The 18,662-nt window shown below is 41.9% G+C and overlaps 1 protein-coding gene across 1 annotated transcript; it reads left to right on the top strand.

Annotated features, from left to right (window-relative positions):
* Positions 1–12,400, top strand: sqlea (squalene epoxidase a). The gene is made up of 11 exons (XM_088929157.1): positions 1–805; positions 1,955–2,231; positions 3,299–3,476; positions 4,882–4,978; positions 5,596–5,709; positions 6,760–6,931; positions 7,156–7,251; positions 8,004–8,146; positions 8,939–9,035; positions 11,059–11,146; positions 11,721–12,400. Exons 1-11 carry the CDS (start codon positions 557–559, stop codon positions 11,911–11,913), a joined length of 1,704 nt encoding a protein of 567 aa, XP_088785283.1. The 5' UTR covers positions 1–556; the 3' UTR covers positions 11,914–12,400.
* The last annotated feature ends 6,262 nt before the right edge of the window (positions 12,401–18,662 follow it).

Below are 18,662 nucleotides of genomic sequence, written 5' to 3' on the forward strand. Positions count from 1 at the left end.
ATCAGAAAAAAAATATAAACTCACTTTTCATGTTACAGTTGCACAGTTGTCTGTGACGGTCTTCGGGAAAGAACTACAATTTATTTAAGAGCTGGGTTATTCAAGTCTGTTTTTTTTTAGTACTAATGATATAAATACTGAATATCGGAGGACATTTGGGGACGTATTATTTCTTTAATATCATTTTTATAAGAACAACAGAAATGATCATTATTTTTATTATTTAGAAGACAGCCGGGCAATATTTTAACCATTATCTCCGTGGCTTCATTTCTTCTCACACTGGTGTCCTGAGTCCAAAATAGGAGCTGATCCGGCGTCTTTTCGGCGATGACGACCAGATTCATTCACTAAAAGAAAAAAAAAAACACATTTCAGATTTTGGTACCGGTTGCCCAGAACGGACTCCTTGCCTTTGAAACCTTGAAAGCATAACCGCCTTCAATGCGTTTCTCTCGGGGACGCGTTTAACCCCACTTTTGACAAAAAAAAACTTATTCTGAGCGCACGTTTATTTTGGTTGTCGCTCAGTTGTCGATCCCTTGGTTGACGAGAGATGTGGACTTTCCTAGGAATCGCCAGCTTCACCTACGTTTACAAGAAATGCGACGCGGTCCTGTACTATGCCAACAAGGAGGTCGCGCTGGTCTTCCTGGGCTGCTGCTTGCTCGCCTCCCTGCTGTCCTACGCCAGGTACCGCAGCGGACAGGCGCTGCCCAGCCTGGGTCTGGACATCCTGGCGTCCCTGCCGCTCTCCCGCTTCTTCTCCAGACGGGACACGGACTCCGGCAGCCAGGCTGAAAAGGTAAGCATCTCCATCAGTCCTGGCAGTTATGCCTCCCTCCGCCAGGTGCTGTTAAAAGCAGAAGCGCCGATTTCTTTGCAGTGGGTTATTTAACGCGCGTTGTGATTCCCTTCGCTGGTTTTCTGAGTTTCAAAAGACGTTTCCCGGTCGGACAGGAGCAGATCTGGCCAGGGAGGGTTACAGTGATGCGAGATGCAGTCCGTCGTCGCCACCCAGGCTGTGTTTCTAAAAAAGATGGACTTTTTTGGGGGGCATTGTCAGTGAAGACCTGCGGTGTTCAGACTTCACACACTTCCAGACTGAGGGTCCCCCTCTTCTCAAGAGCATCTTCTCAGGGATGCTCTCCCCCAGGAATCCCCTTGTCCTGATTTTATTACATCTCGGCTGAATTGAATCATTGAGCTTTTTCCAGTCGTTTTCCGCTCTGGCACAGTTGGGAGATCTCAGGATGCCTTTAGAATAGAAACCTGGTTTCTGCCGGCTCACATAAAATATGAGAAATATATCGATATATACAGTATATTGAGAAAATAATTAAGCTTCAGTGCAGGACCAAGACTGTGACGGTGCATAATAACTAAAAAAGCGTTATTTTTTTCAAAACCAGCTCGGCTCGGCTTCTCCGATGTTCGCGTCCTACAGCGTCTTTCACATGGGTTTCGTGGAAATGTGAAAAGGATATGGTTATGAACATTTTAATACCATTTACTCACGACACGACAGTACTTCAGCTCTTTTGCGTTTATCACGAACCGTCCGTTCTCGAGGTGTTAATGATTTTAATGAGGTCGCCCAGGCGCAAGCTGAAATTAGAAACGCGTTACCAAATATCTCTCTTTAAAATATTTTCTTTAGGCGTGTGTAAGCAATAGTCAGGCATTCGTGGTCAGCTCGAAATCCTCTGTCAAGTTGTCGGACTTCGGCTTGGGTTTTCTACGTTTCCCACGCTGAAATGATAGTTGGGGTGACGTTAAATGTGCTTGCCAGTATAAAAAGTCAAAACTGGCGTACACATCTTTATCGCCGATACAGGGGAGCCTCGCAAAGACAATAATGAAAGGTGGAAAAGTGTTATTTTTTCGTTGTTGAGACGCTTCTCTGGTCTTATTTTCCACTGACGTCCCTTAACTGTCCGGCCAATCAATCCAGCAGAGGGCGCGTCCCGGAGGGGGGAGGAGGAGGCGGCACGTCGGAGCCGGGGACTCCACCTGCCCGGACAGCGAGTGCGGGTCGGCCGCCGACTCTCGGGACCCGGACGTCGTGGTTGTCGGGGCCGGGGTGCTGGGCTCGGCCTTGGCGGCGGTGCTCGCCAGGGACGGCAGACGGGTGACGGTGATCGAGAGGGACCTGCGGGAGCCGGACAGGATTGTCGGGGAGCTGCTGCAGCCCGGGGGGTACCGCGCCTTGAGGGAGCTGGGACTGGACAGTAAGTATTTCCACTGTAACTGTTTGTCTTTCCATCTGGTACGCGGACAGGAGCCAGTAGGAGTTGCTTCTAATTAACGTGTGTGGAGAATGTTTTAAAACTTAATTGTTTTAACAAAATAATTTCTGGAGTTGATGTTTCAAATATGCTTTTAGTCTTGCTAAACTATATGGCGTTACGTAGTATTTTGTCTTAATATATAAGTAATAAAAAGATTTAAATGTAACTGCTACAAAACTTAAAAAGGATTTGCTTGGCCTCTTACCTATTTCTGTCCTTCACGTTTTGCAGTGAAACATCTTTCTGTGAGAACTTACATAAGGAGGACTGACACAAATGCGATGTATAATTCAAAGCTAATGCTTATATAGAGTGTAAAGAACATGAAGACCAGTTTCACATGTGTAACTGATCATCTTGTAAGCTGATATAGCCAGCAGCCATATCACCCTGCAGCTCACATCTGAGAACTCACTGAAGCTCAGCAGGTGTGAGCCTGGCCAGTACCTGGATGGGAGACCTCCTGGGGAAACACTAAAGCTGCTGCTGGAAGAGGTGTTAGAGAGAAGGGGGCGCTCACCCTGTGGTCTGTGTGGGTCCCAATGCCCCAGTGTAGTGACGGGGACACTATACTGTAGAAAAGGCACCATTCTTCAGATGAGACTTTAAACCGAGGTCCTGACTCTCCCTGGTCATTAAAAGTCCCAGGGTGTTTCTTGAAAAGAGTAGGGGTGTTACCCCGGTGTCCTGGCCAAATATCCCATTGGCCTTTACCAATCATGGCCTCTGAACTGGCTTCATCACACTGCTCTCCTCCCCACTGAGAGCTGATGTGTGGTGAGTGGTCTGGTGCACTATAGCTGCCGTCGCATCATCCAGGTGGGGCTGCACACTGGTCGTCAAAGGGAGTCCCCACTACCTGTAAAGTGCTTTGAATGGAGTGTCCAGGAAAGTGCTATAGATGCGTAAGGATATTATTATATTGTTAGGACCTTGCTGCTGTGTTGTAGGAGTCTGTTTAAAAGGCTGCCCGCTGCCTTTCCCGATGCCCCTTTATTGCTCCACAGGCTGCGTTGAAGGGGTCGACGCCCACACCGTGAACGGCTACGTCATCCACGACATCGAGAGCCAGTCCGAGGTCGAAATTCCCTACCCCATGGAGGAGAACGTGATCCAGTGCGGGAGAGCTTTCCACCACGGACGCTTCATCATGGGACTGCGGCGGGCAGCCTCTGTGGAGCCAAAGTAAGGGTCTCTACCGTGCAGAGGAACCAGATGCTGGTGCCCAAGAACAGATAGACACACCCAGGGCTCATGGGTCCCTCTCAGCTCTTTTAATCTAGAGTTCAGCATCTAAGAAGCTTTACAAGCCATGAAGCAGAACATGCTGTAAGATACTGTAGGTCAGGTGGGCAGCTGCATCAGCATGCGAAGGCTGCAAAGGAACAAGTAATAGGTTTACTCTATGCTGAAAAGAGAAGAAAGAAAACACAACGTTTCTGCCGCGGAGCCTTCTTCAGGTGTGAGAAAGACAGGGCAGTAGGCAAAGGTAATGTAGCGGGAGAACAAAGGCTGGGAGAGAGGAGGAGCGAGGGGACAGACAGAGTGGCCAATCAGGAGGTGTGAAGTCAGGATAGATGAAGAGAGGTGTGAAATGAAACCTCCAATGAATAGAGAGAATTTAGAAGAAAATGAGTTGAGAGATGGGGAAAGGTGTGATCCTAGCTGCAGGATAATTTTAGTTTCTGTAGTCTCTCTGATGTGGGAGTTAGGAAAACCATGTAAGATGGTATGCTGTAAGATGTTTTAACACCTGCTCAAGCTTTGTTTCCAGCTTCAGAGGTGGTTAAAACACACAATAGCCACACTAGCCAATAGCAGTCCGTTTCCAGAAAGCACTTTCCGCACTGCCATTCCATCCCGTACGCCTGCGTCAGTAAATGAGATGAGGAAATGATGCCAGTTCCTTTTAACCACAATAAACATTGGCAAAGGAACACTGATGCAAGTATTCAATTAGAACCTTTTCAGTTTGCTCATACTCACTGTTAAAACCTTTTCAGTTTGCTCATATGGACTATTAAGCATTGTACTGCACATTTGTATACTGCTATTTGTATTGTTTTGCAAAATGTTGAGTATGTAAAATAACTTTTAATAAATCAACTAAGCAGTGTTTCCAATGAAAAGCTGGCAAGATACTGTATGTCTTTCACATGACATGTATGGAATTAGAAAACAGCTGCTGATTTCTTATGCAAATTCATTTTACTAATAAACAAAATTGCTACATTGAGTGATGAAATTGACGCTATATGAATACAATTATATCAGTTGTTTCAGACTCATAATGAAGTATACTTAGTATGCTATGGAGTATACATAGTAGTTCAATGATATCAGAAAATGCGTAGCACAATTTTATCTTTAGCTTTCATCCTCTTTAATTCCTAAACAATTAGGTCTATTCCACTACCAGGTGAAAAGAATCATTCTTTAGATTCGAGAGCTCATTGCATTAGCAGTCCTTCAATTTTAATTTTTTTGGGCAATTTGACAGAATTTGTTTATGGTACTAGTTGGCCAGATTTTGCGTTTTGGGTATATAGAGTCATTAATGCTTTGTGAACTGGGGTTTGTATTGTTTCAGTGTGAAGTTTATTGAAGGCACGGTGACAAGCCTACTAGAGGAGGAAGGATCTGTCACAGGAATTCAGTACAAAGACAAGGAAACAGGAGAGATCAAAGTAAGACACCAAAATCTACTGTACTTACAATGTCCAAAGTCAAATCCGTTTGCACCTGCACAGGACAGCCTTCTGTCAAACTCAAATTTCACTTTTCTATCATAGTATTCAAGTACATTGATCGTTTCTATGATAGTTTTTGTCACCTGCAAAAACCTAGAGGCATGATTTTTTATAGTTTTTATTTTTGATGTAGAAAATTTACCACTGAATTGGATCATGGTCTCCCTGTTATTCTTGTAATTTCCAGTGATTTTGTGTGTGTGTGATTTGATCTTTCATAATGTAAATCCAGCTCGTTAGTTGTGTAGTAATGGAATATTAATGCAATGCAAATGAGATGCGTACTGTACTTATTTAATTTGAATGATCCAATTCTGTATTAAAGTTGGTACAGGTTTACTGTATTTCAGTAGGGTGTTGTAGTGGAGACGCCTTCTTAGCTGAAAAGAAATAAATAAATCATTAGTGCTTGTCTATATACAGTATATTACAATACTACTGTACTGCAACATCACACAGCAACATCTCCTAGCACAACCTGTGACTTAGTTATGAGACTGAAGTTGAGGAATGACACGACTTTTAAAATGAATGCTTGAATTTATTTTTTTTAGGAAATTCATTCTGCATTAACAGTTGTTGCTGACGGCTGTTTTTCAAAGTTTAGGAAAGACTTAGTCTCTGGGAAAGTACACATCTCCTCTCATTTTGTTGGTTGCATAATGAAGGTAAGAGGATTTTGTGTCGCTATCTGGAACTAGACCCTTTGTCACAAACTTTACGTTATGCTTGTTTTCTTAACTTTAAAAATGTTTGCTAAAACTCCTAATGCCTCTTTTTACGACAGTTTAGCAGTTCTTAATTCGAAGAAACATTTAGGTATCTTCTAAGAAAGGTTTCCAGGATGTGCTGGGTTTCGGGATGTGAAAAAGGATACGAGGATGGTCGGAGAACTGCAGAAGTGAAGAACAACAAAATCTAAAGCTGACCTTTTCAAACTTTTCCATCCATCACAAAGTGCAAAATGAACAAACTGTATACTTAAAAAACAAGGCAATACAGAAATCCTTAGATCAATCAACTACTACTAACCAAACAAGCTGGAATGACCAAACGGCTCTCTCTTGTTTATAACCCTTGTAAATCGATAAAACTGTTATTCAGCAGCTCCGTCAGATTGTGATGGTCTCCTCTAGTTCAATACATTTACTTTAAAGAAAATGGTGAACACTATACTGAAGATAATTCAGAAGAAGCTGTGATTCTCTGCAGTGAATGTACTTTTTAACAAAAGGGATGACAGCAGCCAAGTTCACTCTCACCTTAGCTGTCTCAACTCGTAATCATTCCTGACGTAATTATCTAGCTGATATGCTCGAGCCTTTGCTCCCTCCCTCCCTTTTCATGTGTCTTGCATCCCTCCTTCACCCCATCTCCCCCTCTGCAGCTGCCCCTTGGTCACTCCTCACTCTGCAGGGGGGTCCCAGCCTCCTCGTCCTCTGGCCAGGAGCTCAGCCCTCAGCCAAACGGGCTGAGCCAGACCTTACTGTGACGAATCCACTCAATAAGCACTTTTCGCTACATTTATTTCATAAGCCTTGATATTTCTCATGACCTAAATGTATGTACTGCAAACGAAAGAAAGGAGTCATGGACCATCTATACAAAAAGCGTGTTTTGGTCTGTGTAACTCTGTGGGACTGAAAAGAGGGAGGGAGAGACTAGCTGTCTCTAGTAATACACTGCTCTTGTCTGAGTGGCTGCGTTTTCTTTTTCAGAACTCGCCACAGTTCAAGGCAAACCACGCAGAGCTTGTTCTGGCCAACCCCAGCCCAGTTCTCATATACCAGATCTCATCGTCTGAAACCAGGGTTTTGGTGGATATCAGAGGAGAAATGCCAAAGAACCTCAGGGAATACATGACGGACAAGATATACCCACAGCTTCCAGGTACGGGCATAAGGGAAGGGGAACACAAACAAATAACAGATGTTAAGTCTGAGAAAGTGGAAATGCAATATGCGTGGCTTTGTCTTTCACTCCTGTGCTTACGTAGAAGTGCTGTTGACTGTCCGTTTCAAGCCCGGCTTGTTTTGCAGTGTTTTAGTCTGCGATTGCACTGCTGCCTTGTCTCCGCCTTTTCCCTTTATCTTTCACCGTTCTTTACTTCGCAGAGCACATAAAAGAGCCGTTCTTACACGCGCTGCAGAGCGATCGGCTGAGGACCATGCCTGCCAGTTTTCTGCCGCCCTCCCCCGTGAATAAACCAGGTGACGTAAACAAATCCTCCTCCTTTCTCACAGTACAGTGAAACCTAAGGATGCCATGAGGTTCTCCGGACAAACCTGCTGTCTGGGAGAGTTTGTGGTTGGGTGGGACCACTAACTAGTGGTCTCTCCATACATAAAACTCCAGTTCACGGCTTTGGCTGCATTTGTTTTCCTTTTTTTGTGTTTTAAAATGAACTGTAATATCAGCGGGTGGCTGGATGGAGATAACAGACTTGCTTTGAGTTTTGAGCTTCACCGCTCTTCAGAGCAAGGTTCCAGGGGCAGGAGTTTTATACAGCTCTTTAAAGTTGCCCGCAGTCACACCCAGCACTCGGAAATGGTGTTTGGAGATGTTGTTCAGGGCAGTGGTGTCCAAGCCTGAGTCAGGCCATAGCTGAGTGAACAGGGTTCCCTAAGTGGCAGCGCACGATTCAGCTCTGTGCTGTCAGCGAGGGGCACCTCTCCCCCAGCTGGTGGGGCACTGTCTTCACATCACTGCCGGGCTTGTAGTGGGCGTCCCAAGATGAACAACCCAGGGAGTGGGTGGGCAAGTTCCTGCCTCAACCTATTCTCCCTTTGTGAGCAAAAACACCCCTCTCAAAGGGCTGATGTGAGAAATCACAGGGATGTCACAGACAAAAAAAAAAGGAAAAACACAAAATCTGAGAACTCCAGCCGTGAATGTGTCTGTATGGAATGGCAACACATGCCGGAAGACCCTGTAATGGACTCTGGCTGGTTGAATTTTGCAGGAGTCCTTCTCCTGGGAGATGCCTACAATATGAGACACCCCCTGACTGGAGGAGGCATGAGCGTTGTGCTCAATGACGTCAGGATATGGAGAGGCCTTTTGAAAAACGTTGCCGACCTTTACGATGACGCGGCCATGCTTCAGGTGAGGCCCGCGCTGTCGGAGAGAAGTAGACTCTTCCGGAAGACACTAGGCTCAGCCGACACAAGTACAGGAGGGGCAGTGATATTCATTTGCGAGCCTTTCTTTGTATTAAAAACCGTGTTAAAAGATTCGCTTGTACCCCATCAATGTGATTCTGAAATAGGGTTCTGGAAAATTCCGAAAGAAGAGTGAAGTATAAAATTAAAATGTCTTAAAGCCCTATTTAACATTATTTTTGACAGATAAGCTACTATATAAACTCTCAACACTATATTTCCTGTGAGTACCTGTATTCTTAAATTCAAACTATATTACAGCTCTTGCTGCTAGAAGGGGTACACTGGACAAAAAAAACAGAATTGTATTGTGTTTGTGTATTTTCATATAGCAATGTTAACAGAGACATTTATTCCTTTACCTTTGAGAAGATAAGAACATAAGAAGGGTTACAAATGAGAAGATGCCAGTAGGCCCATCTAGCCCATTCGGTAGTAGTTAATTGATCTGAAGATCTCATCCAGTGGTTTCTTGAAAGACGACAGGGTGGGCCGCTCTTTAGCTACTCCCACAGCCCTCTGGGTGAAGAGGTGCTTCCTGTTCCTGTTTTTGGTTTTAAATACACTTCCAGGTAGTGTCCTTTGGTTTGTGTTTCACTGTTCATCCAGAAGAAATCTGCTGGCTTCGTGAAGTCAAGATTGTTTTTCGTAATTAGCCTTCACAGTTAATTTTGTGTGCTGGCCGACTTTGAAAGTGCAGCCCATGTGAGCTGACCTGCCTGATGTTTTTCCCCAGGCCAAGAAGACATTCTACTGGGCCCGGAAGAAGTCCCACTCGTTTGTTGTGAATGTGCTCGCACAGGCTCTTTATGAACTCTTCGCAGCAACCGACAGTAAGCACAGTGCTTCCCAGAAGCATCTTTTTCACACCCAGCTCAGGAATCCTCCAGGGTGGCACACTGACAGGGACTAGACATTTTGTTTTCTAAGCCTCTTGTACTATTCACCGGATCGGTAGTTGCATAGTGGAGTGGTTAATCAAGGTGTTAGTCTAGTTATTTTTCTGTTGTATGTATAAAATGTTTTCTTGTTAGCTATAAATGCACTTTTTTATATTTAGTTAAACAGACTTATTATATAATATTATAAAAAACAGAAATGCCCAATATGTAAATTTCTTCATGAAGTATCGTCTTCCTAGGCACTGCAGCTCCAGTGTTGCGAAATAGCCAGAGTTTTAAGTGAACAGACTGCTGGTAAAAGCCTGCTTAGCATATTTAGATAATAGATCTATAATAATAACTTAATGTACTGTATTTTTCGAGAACACCTTCTCTTTTCTTTCCTGTAGTTCCTGATTGATTTTTACAGATTTTGAATTTAATTTGGTTCTTAAGTATCAGTAAAGCTCTAACAAATTATGGAAATATGGTACGTGTTTCACGTGCACAGAGGGGTTGTGTCGTAAGTTTTTATATGTTTTTTTATTTAGTAGCAAATTATTTTTTTAAATTATTCTGCTTAATGGCTAGGCTAAGTCTTGCTCTTTACAGAATTCTTTTGATCTCTATGAATGTTTGTTGTTTGTGAGGCAATGAGAAATACGAGGATAGAATATGTGAAGCTCAGAGATCAGAGCTGACCTTTCGGCTCTTATTGCTCACTTGTCGGGGTGTTTGCTGCTCTTAGATGTAAGATCCTTACTTTTTGTGTAAATATTCCAGCAATCCAGAAATATCCCAGTTTGTTCTGGATCCCCACATTGGTTTGTGGAAAGAAGTGTGTTCTGTTTCCTGCCCAGCACAATCTTTGATTTAAAATTTGATTCAAAATACGTTTGCCTTTTTATCCACATGAAGCAGATTAGATCACATTTGACCTCCTTTTTGCTGTCATTTATCTGAAATTGGAGAATACAGCAAAACCTCAAAATCTGCAAGTCCTAGAGTCACACTTTTGCATGTTCTTGAGAAAATTTCATTGACCACTTTTTCTGCATTTGTGGACAAACTTTGCTTATTCACAGACTGTGCGGTAGGAGAGTACATGAGGCTATCCGGTTGCACATCTGAATCTTATTGGTCATCCGACCTGTGCTGGGCTCTAGTAAAGGCATGACCTAGTTCATGTTTATGTGGCAGGGCGTCATGGGTTATGCTTTACGCATTCAGTGTCCTTCAGGAAAGCTTTAGATGAGCGTTGTGTTAGACTTGTTATCAGAGTGTAGCCTGTATGTGAGCGTTGTGCTGTGAAATAAAAGAAACAGCACATCATACACCTCTGAGGACCCCTAACTTGTCACGGTTTCAGTTCTTGCATTTCATGTGGAAAAGGATAACAAAAGAAATGGGCAGAAAGAGAATAAGAACAACATGCAGGAGCAGGAGAGTGATTTGTTTGCGTAGGAAGGCAGTGTAATTTCCTTTGTAATTACTGGGCTGTAATAAACTTTACTCAGTACTGTAGTGCTGCATGTTTAATAGTAACAACATCAAGGTTTAAAAAGTAAAGAAAATGCGGTCTACCAAGATAGAAAAAAACAAACTCTAATACAGGGTAAGCCCTAATATCATAATGGCGATCTAACTGATTTGTTTGAACACACAACAGCTTTAATTATTGGGAGAAAACAATGCTTTTTGAAAGTTTCCTGTATTCATTTTCATTACAAATACTACCAGTAATTACTGAGACGTTTTCTGAAATAGTTAACAGTTAGAACAAAAATATGACTACAGAAATGTGGTTTTGATGAGCCACAGAGCCATACCTAACTTCAAGGTACCTAACCGAAGTTTTACCAGATGGAGATTTTACAAATATTTAAGCACAGAGTACAGCATACTGCGTGTTCTGTGTGTTTAATTTATTCTCATTTTCAATCTCCAAATCCATTTTTCCTCTCTGTAATTTCAGATTCCCTGCACCAGCTCAGAAAAGCCTGCTTCCAGTACTTTAGGCTTGGTGGGGAGTGCATTTCAGGACCCATCGGTTTACTGTCTGTGTAAGTATCAAAGTGAAGTGGCAATATTTTCGTTTCTGTTCCATTTGATCTCGAGATACTATATGTGTGAACACATGATTACCAAAAAAAAAGTCAGAGGGGAAGGGAACAGAGTGATTAAGCCAATTGATAGATGGGGATTATTAGGAGGTCACTGTTGGTAAAGGCCAGGAGAAAATTTGGCCAGGACACCTTTTTGAGAAATGCCCTGGAATTTTCTAATGACCATGGTGAGTCAGGATCTTGGTTTTACATCTCATCTCAAGAAAAGGACCTTTTTTACACTAAGGTGTCCCTGCCACTATACCGGGGCATTAGGACCCACACAGACCACAGGGTGAGCGCCCCCTACTGGCCCCACTAACACCACTTCCAGCAGCACCCTCAGCTTTCCCAGGAGCTCTCCCATCCAGGCACTGGCCAGGCTCACACCTGCTGAGCTTCAGTGGGCTGCCAGCTGGGAGTTGCAGGCAGCTGGCTCACCTCCATCAGGACAAAGGAGCACATGTCTTGGTCAGTGAAGATAAGGAATGTACGTTGATACTGTTTTGACTCTCTGCCTTTCGTTCACCAGGCTGTCTCCCAAACCGCTGACACTGATCGGCCATTTCTTTGCTGTGGCTCTTTACGCTATCTACTTCAGCTTCAAATCCGAGTCCTGGGTCACGATGCCCCGGGCCCTGCTCAGCAGTGGTGCCATTCTGTACCGTGCTTGTATCATCATGTTCTCCCTCATCTACTCAGAACTGAAATATCTGGTCTATTGAAGCCTCCATAGAAAGGGAAGGTGAGGGCTGGGGGCACTTGACCAGAAATGCTGAGTCTCCTACTGTAATGACTTCTGACTTCTGACGGTGTGAAGTGTCATCTCCAGCTTTGGACTTACTGTGACATATTCCACGGATGGACGATTTTAGACTCAGATGGGCTGACGTCACACTGAGCTCTGTTTGGTACCTCTCCCGATGAACTGTGATGTCACCTGCAGGGCTGTGATTTTGCAACGATGCGTGTTTTAAAAACGTGCACAGTCTGAATTTTGTGTTCTTGGATTGAACGCTTCAGAACCCTGTTGGGGGTAAACTGACTGAATCTACCACACGGTCCTCTAATATATATAACGATGAATCTGTGTCTCATGCTGGGTCTGGTGAGAGACTTGCCTTTCAATAACTTGTATTTTTTTTTTTGCTTTTCTCATCAAATGCGTGGAACAAAACTGAGAATTTGCATTAAAAAAAAAATTAAAAAGGCACTGATTTTGACAGCTCGTAATGGATTTGTGTATCCAATGCGTCAAATATGAAGTGGAGAAAAAAAGATTTCCAAACCACTCTGCTGCTAAACTTGTAATTCCTGTGTATAATCAGCTTCTTCATTGAAAAGGATTGAATTGAGGTAAGGGACAGAAAGAAACTTTGATGTAAACCCATGAGAAGAATGTTTTAGCCTTGTGTGGGTTTATGTTTAGAAGTGAATAGTGTCTGATTAATTGTTTTATATTAATGCTCTTTATTGGATCTAGAATCATTGGGCTAATCTATGTGAGGTGATGTCATGATTTTAATTTCAACTATTTTCTGTTGCTTGATTTAAGTCTTTTATATAAAAACTATTTCTGTCCATAATCTGCTGACTCAGCTGTACCTGTAGTGGTAGCTTGGCGGCGGTGTGTTTTGTTACACAATTTTCCTTGTCTTGACTGTTGAGTTGCGTGGACTGTCTTACAACTGCCGCTTACACAGTGCACAGAAATGCCTTTTTAGAATGGACAGTGTCTTCCGGGAAAAAAACTTCCTTTCAGAATTCAAGAGCACAAACTGGAGTGAAGACTGCATTATTGTGCGGAGGTTTTCTCATGCTGATCATTGGGACGCGTCTGCAGATCCGTCTGAGCTTGGCAAAAGGCTGTGGGGGGTGGGGTACAGTTTCCAGATGAAGCTGTATTGTTCCGTCTCTCGCTAACTTAGAGTAGAAATGTGAAAAGGAAGCTAGAATATCAAACTGCTCGTCTCATGGGAAAACCTAGAACAAAGTCTGGATGATGTCACTCGTTACAAGCAAGCAGGGCCTACAAGCGAGTGGACAACAGTGGCCAGAGGATACCATGCTGTTTTTGATACATTTAAATCCATTGGCGCGCTTATGTGCAGTCGATCTCAGCCATTTTATGGGAACTTACAGAAAACAAGTAGAGGGGCCATGACATTATAGTGAACAGCAGGAGACTGTCCAGTACAGCCCATGACGTTACAGGAATCCAAGCTCTTATCCAAGCCTGGGCGCAGCCACCACAACAGTACGTTAAACGCAGATTGTAAAGATGTCGAAGTGCCAGCTGGGCCTCTTTGCACACTAACTGCGCAGTGTTCATAGGCAAACAGGCTGGAAATTGCTTTCTTGACGTTTTTCTTTACCTGCAGCTTCTCAAAAACAATTGTTTAGCAGAAAAGCTCTTTCTTATGTCTTCAGAATGAAATTATTAAAATTATTATTATTATAAAATTATTTTGGCATAATTTGGTACTGTATACTAATATTGCAATCAATAAATGTATGTATTACAATCAATAAATTGCACAGTCTGAACATTGTCTCTCAAAAACTTTAATCCCTAGCAATCGCGTTTCAGAAATTGTGAGCCCTGGTCAGTATTACGCTATATACAGTATATGCTGTGTATCATTTCCTAAAAAGAAATGCCTTGCAAGAATCTGCCCATTGTAAACAAGAAACTTCCCCAAATCTCCAGGCTGGTATATTGTTTTTATGAATTTATGTTTTTTTTCAGAGCACTTAAGATCTATTAACATAAAAGCAAGCAAGTTACAGTTTGTTAATAAATCAGTATTATAAACAATTGGAAATTTATATCATAAAACTTTCAAATGTAGGAATTTGACATCAGCTTGTGAAACTAATGAGACTGCTGGTAAGAAACTAGTCCTTAGTGTTTCATAGTGCAATACGAACAACAGTAAACTTTGCAAACACTATTAAAAGTAATATAAAAGAGGTACTGCTAAGAAAAATGTATATGTAGAAACCAATTTTGCTATTTTTAATTATGTGTCCTGTATATTAAGATTACATTTAAAACATATATTTGCCCTTTATATATAAAGGTTCCATTTTCCTACATAATAGACTAGCCTTTAATTAACAGAGTTGGGGTTTTTGTGGTTAATTGTTACTTTGCTATTTAAAATAAAAATCACCTTTTTGTAATTGTGTTTTATCTATTAACAAATTAGCACAAAACTAGTTTTATCGATAATAAAAATGGTCCTGACTGATGTGAAATGTACACAAGATGTGATGAAAAGTTTTTGTTAAAAACTAATTATAAAATTATGGAAGCACATTAATTATGAGATAGCCAATTATGTCGTAATTACAAAATAGCACAATTGTCTAAAACGTACATTATCATTATCGTGCAGTTTTAAACAGGAATCAATTGCACATCACACTTGTTCATTTCTGGATCAGTGTGAGTGTCCTCATGGTTAAAAACTGTGTTTACATGAGGTACCAATTGTAAAAGCATTTAATTGTGAAAATAAGTCTGTGAGCATTTTACAATGTTGCACATTGCCAGGAATACTAAACCCACAGTTTCAGCAAAGCTGAAAATTCCTCTGGTGTTTGTTAATGAGGGCTTGGTGACATAATGTAAAACACAGTGAAATCCTGCTTATACTTACCACGACAAAACCAAATAGCACTTCTCCACCTCCACTAAACTCATGAACTCACTCACTCCTTCACTAAACTCATGAACTCACTCACTCCTTCACTAAACTCATGAACTCACTCACCCCTTCTCCTCTCTGAGCTCTTCACTCCAGCGGCACTCAACAGATTTTCTCCCCAACAATTAACAGAAGACACAGACACACAAGTGTCCTGTGTTTAAACACAGTGTCTCTCCCACTTCTTCAGGTCCAAACAACCACAGATTTTCTTTTGTCTGAGGCAAGCAGAGCTCTGTAGCACCATCAGTACAAGACTCACATGTTCCTAATCAGGTCTTTCCCAAGTAAGAGAAAACAGGACATCAGATTGCTATGCGATTGTGTAAAACTGAATTTGCATCAGTTTTAGTTAGGTACAGTATAGTTTTAAATATATGCCTTTGTATTTTAACCCACACACGTAATCTACTAGCAGTAATTTGATTGAGCTGAACATGGGGTCTCAACAACTCCATTATCACAGTAGGCATTTGCTGCAAACAATAAAGAACAGCTGATTATGGGACATGTCACAGGTCACCCGTTCATCAAATCTGTGTGTAAAAGCAGAGACTGTAGTCTAACCTCATTCCAAGCAAGGGTGGTATCACAAAGTAAAAATGACAATTATTGCCCTTGAGGAGGACCGTGGTCTCCTGCTTGAAACGAGTGCTTTGTCCACCTCTTCAGGGCTGTTTATTAGCGTGGGAATGGAGTAGAAGACAGATCCTGTGCGACTACTCACTTTCAGGAGCTGTTGTGTTGAACAAATTTGTGAAATCATTTTCTCGAAGGATAGCCAAGAGAAGCATACTGGGGGAGGGTCTGATTGCTGCCAGCTCTTGGACACCTGCTGCCCCCGGCACACTTGCAGCACGGGTGTTTGGTCGTTCCTTTGAACTTATCCTTGAAGTCTTTTTTTCCTTTTCTGTTGACACATTTGGTGAATCCAAAGGAAGACGCAGAAAAATCACATGATACCCAGCAGAAAACTGTATAAGCCATCAAATGTTGTTTGGATTACTTCCATGTTTGCTGTTCTATTATTTTAACTGGGTATTACTGAGTTCCTTGCTCATGGTGATTAAATAAAGACATGATAAAAAGCTGACCCTTAACTGTGTGCTAACTGGATTCTACCCAAAAGGAGGTGTCTGTGGAATGGGTCTCAGACTGACAATTCATCTCCCAAAATGTGACATAAACGGGGCTATTGCCAAAACCTGAAATGAACTTTCAAGTGTCAAAATTGTTTGAAATTGACGTCAAAGATAAGATAGTCTACTTCTGTCCAGGAAACCTCTAACTCAACTCAAATCCATAACCCACCGATTACAGATCCAGAGTATCCACTGTGCTGCTCTTTGTCCTATTTTTAGCGACTTTGATCATGAATTTGAATCAGTTTTTCGCTTAAATGGTTTATATTAACACTCTTTCCAGGTCTATACTATTTAGGATTAGAAGTCACTTATGAAATCTGTCAGGAGTGAAAAATCACAGCCAGCACCTCTTCAAACACATCACTTTTTCTGTTTGTAGTGATGCTGAATCTTGTATTTAGGTTTTTATTTTTTTGTTACAAACGTTAGCTTTCACTAAGAAGTATTTTCACAAAACGGATCTGGGTTTTGGGGTCCTGGTGAACAAAGCCCCTCTCACGCTGGGAAGAACAAGATTATTCTTTCCAATGAGATTTTTTTTTCTTTCTTGAAATAAAAGATAAACATGTTATAGTTGGGGTTAGTGTCACTATGGCACTGTAAACAATTTCACACTAGACAAAGAAATAGAAAAACTCAATAAGAAATAATTATCCAAAATTAAGAAACTGAGCATCAAATTGTCTGTTATGACACTGCAAGAGGCAGCTGAACCACCTTGCATATTTCCAGTCTCAGACTGCAAGCAATTTAAGCATGCCTCCAGTTTTAACAGTAGGTGGCGCCAAAGCTACACATTTGAACCTTTTCCACACAGTATCTTACAGATTCAGTTGCTTGGTTTGAAGCTGCTTTTCAACTGAAAACGACCCTCAACACATAACCAGATTAAAATTCAATTGCTTTCCACAGAAAAGGAGAGGATGTTGCTCTTGCGAGTGTTTGATCTTGAAACCTGCAGAACTGTGGGATGGGCTCTAGAAAAATGAAAAAAAATGCAATCTGTATTTCATTCTAGAAGAATGAAAAAAATGCAAGACAGTCTGGGGTAGTACTGGGGCCTGACTTCTGTTCCTGGGGTGCTATTTGTGTAGAGTCTTATGTTCTCCTTGGGTAAGTGTGGGCTTCCTCTGCATGCTGTGGTTTCCTTCCCATGCGCGGAAGACATTGGTAGGTTATGTTAATGTCTTCTGGGAAAATCGGCCCTATCGTGTGTGTGTGTGTGCTTATGTCTGCCCTGCAGTGGACTGGTGTCCTGTCTGGGGTGTACCCTGCCTAGCGCCCACGGCTCCAGAGCCCCTGTGACCCCGCATTAGATAAGGCAGTTAGAAAGAGCTCATCAGGGAAGAACACCTACAGAGACACCGACCCTCTGGCACTGGACCTGGACCATCCTGAAGAATCGCAGGTAAGCAGACAGCCATGGCTCATGGCTCATGGCTCAGGCAGACGCAGCCTGAATCAGAGTGGCAGAAGACCACATTTGAGCTCTCCTCTGGTGCCCAGATTACAGCCAGTGTCTCAAAACAGTGACTTCTCTGGACTGGCTACACACATTCATCTAAGAAATAACAACGGGGATATGCGGATCTACAGCATGGTGTTCAGCAGCTGCATGACAATTTGACTGTTCACAAGACCAAGGTGGCAGAGTCTGCCTATTCATTCTATTCACACTGTCACTAGTGTGGTTTTCAACAGTTACATTACTGACCCTACAGCCTAGATCAGGAACAGGAAACCTTAGCGCTTATATTTCAGTTTAAGTGTTTGTTCCAACTAATCCTTAACTTCTAAAGTGATCTTTAATTGTTCAATTAACCAAGGTGCTGAAGAGTGATTCAAGTTCAATAACACTATGGAACAGAAGAGCAGACTGCCTACCCCTGGGTAGACAGCCCCTAGTGACTATTATTTACTCCTTTGCCTTTGGTTTGTGCTGCACAGCACGCAGTTGCAAGGCTATTAATTTGCATAATGTCTGGCACTGATGAGATGTTAAAGGAGCAATCAAAAGAGGACTGTGATTAGGGAATTGGTAGCTCACAACTGTTAGTATATTGGGAGGAAGAATGGCAAAATGGAGAAATAAAGTCAAGAAATTATTTATTGGAAGAGTTTAAAGAGATGCTGTACTCCATATGACGTGTTTATGTGAATTCTACATGGTATGCTGCATATCGCTGTATTCAAGTGTATATTTGAGATTGGTCTCGCTTATTAAAACACTATGCTCATGGTTTGACTTCAATGCTCATGTCTAATTGTGCGTTTTCTATATTGCTAAGGATTATGGTGATATTAAATGGTTCTAACAACGAATGTACACACCTAAATGTGATTAAACAGATTAAATTCACGGACTTGGGGAATGGTGCATTTTTCTGCAAAAAAACGAATCTGACAGTCTCTTAACAATAAACATACCCAGACATACTGCATATCTGGATGCCAATAAATCACAAAGGCTTATTTTAAACAGAAAAAAATACCAAGCATGTGAACAAACTTTATAAATTAAATGGAAAACATGCAAATAGATTGGAAATTAAAATAATTAGAAAATTATTTCAAATTAAAGAAAGATGACAAAGAAAACCAATGATTCAGACAATA

Source organism: Atractosteus spatula, chromosome 12 (assembly GCF_055471065.1).
Source record: "Atractosteus spatula isolate fAtrSpa1 chromosome 12, fAtrSpa1.hap1, whole genome shotgun sequence".
Classification (NCBI taxonomy): domain Eukaryota; kingdom Metazoa; phylum Chordata; class Actinopteri; order Semionotiformes; family Lepisosteidae; genus Atractosteus; species Atractosteus spatula.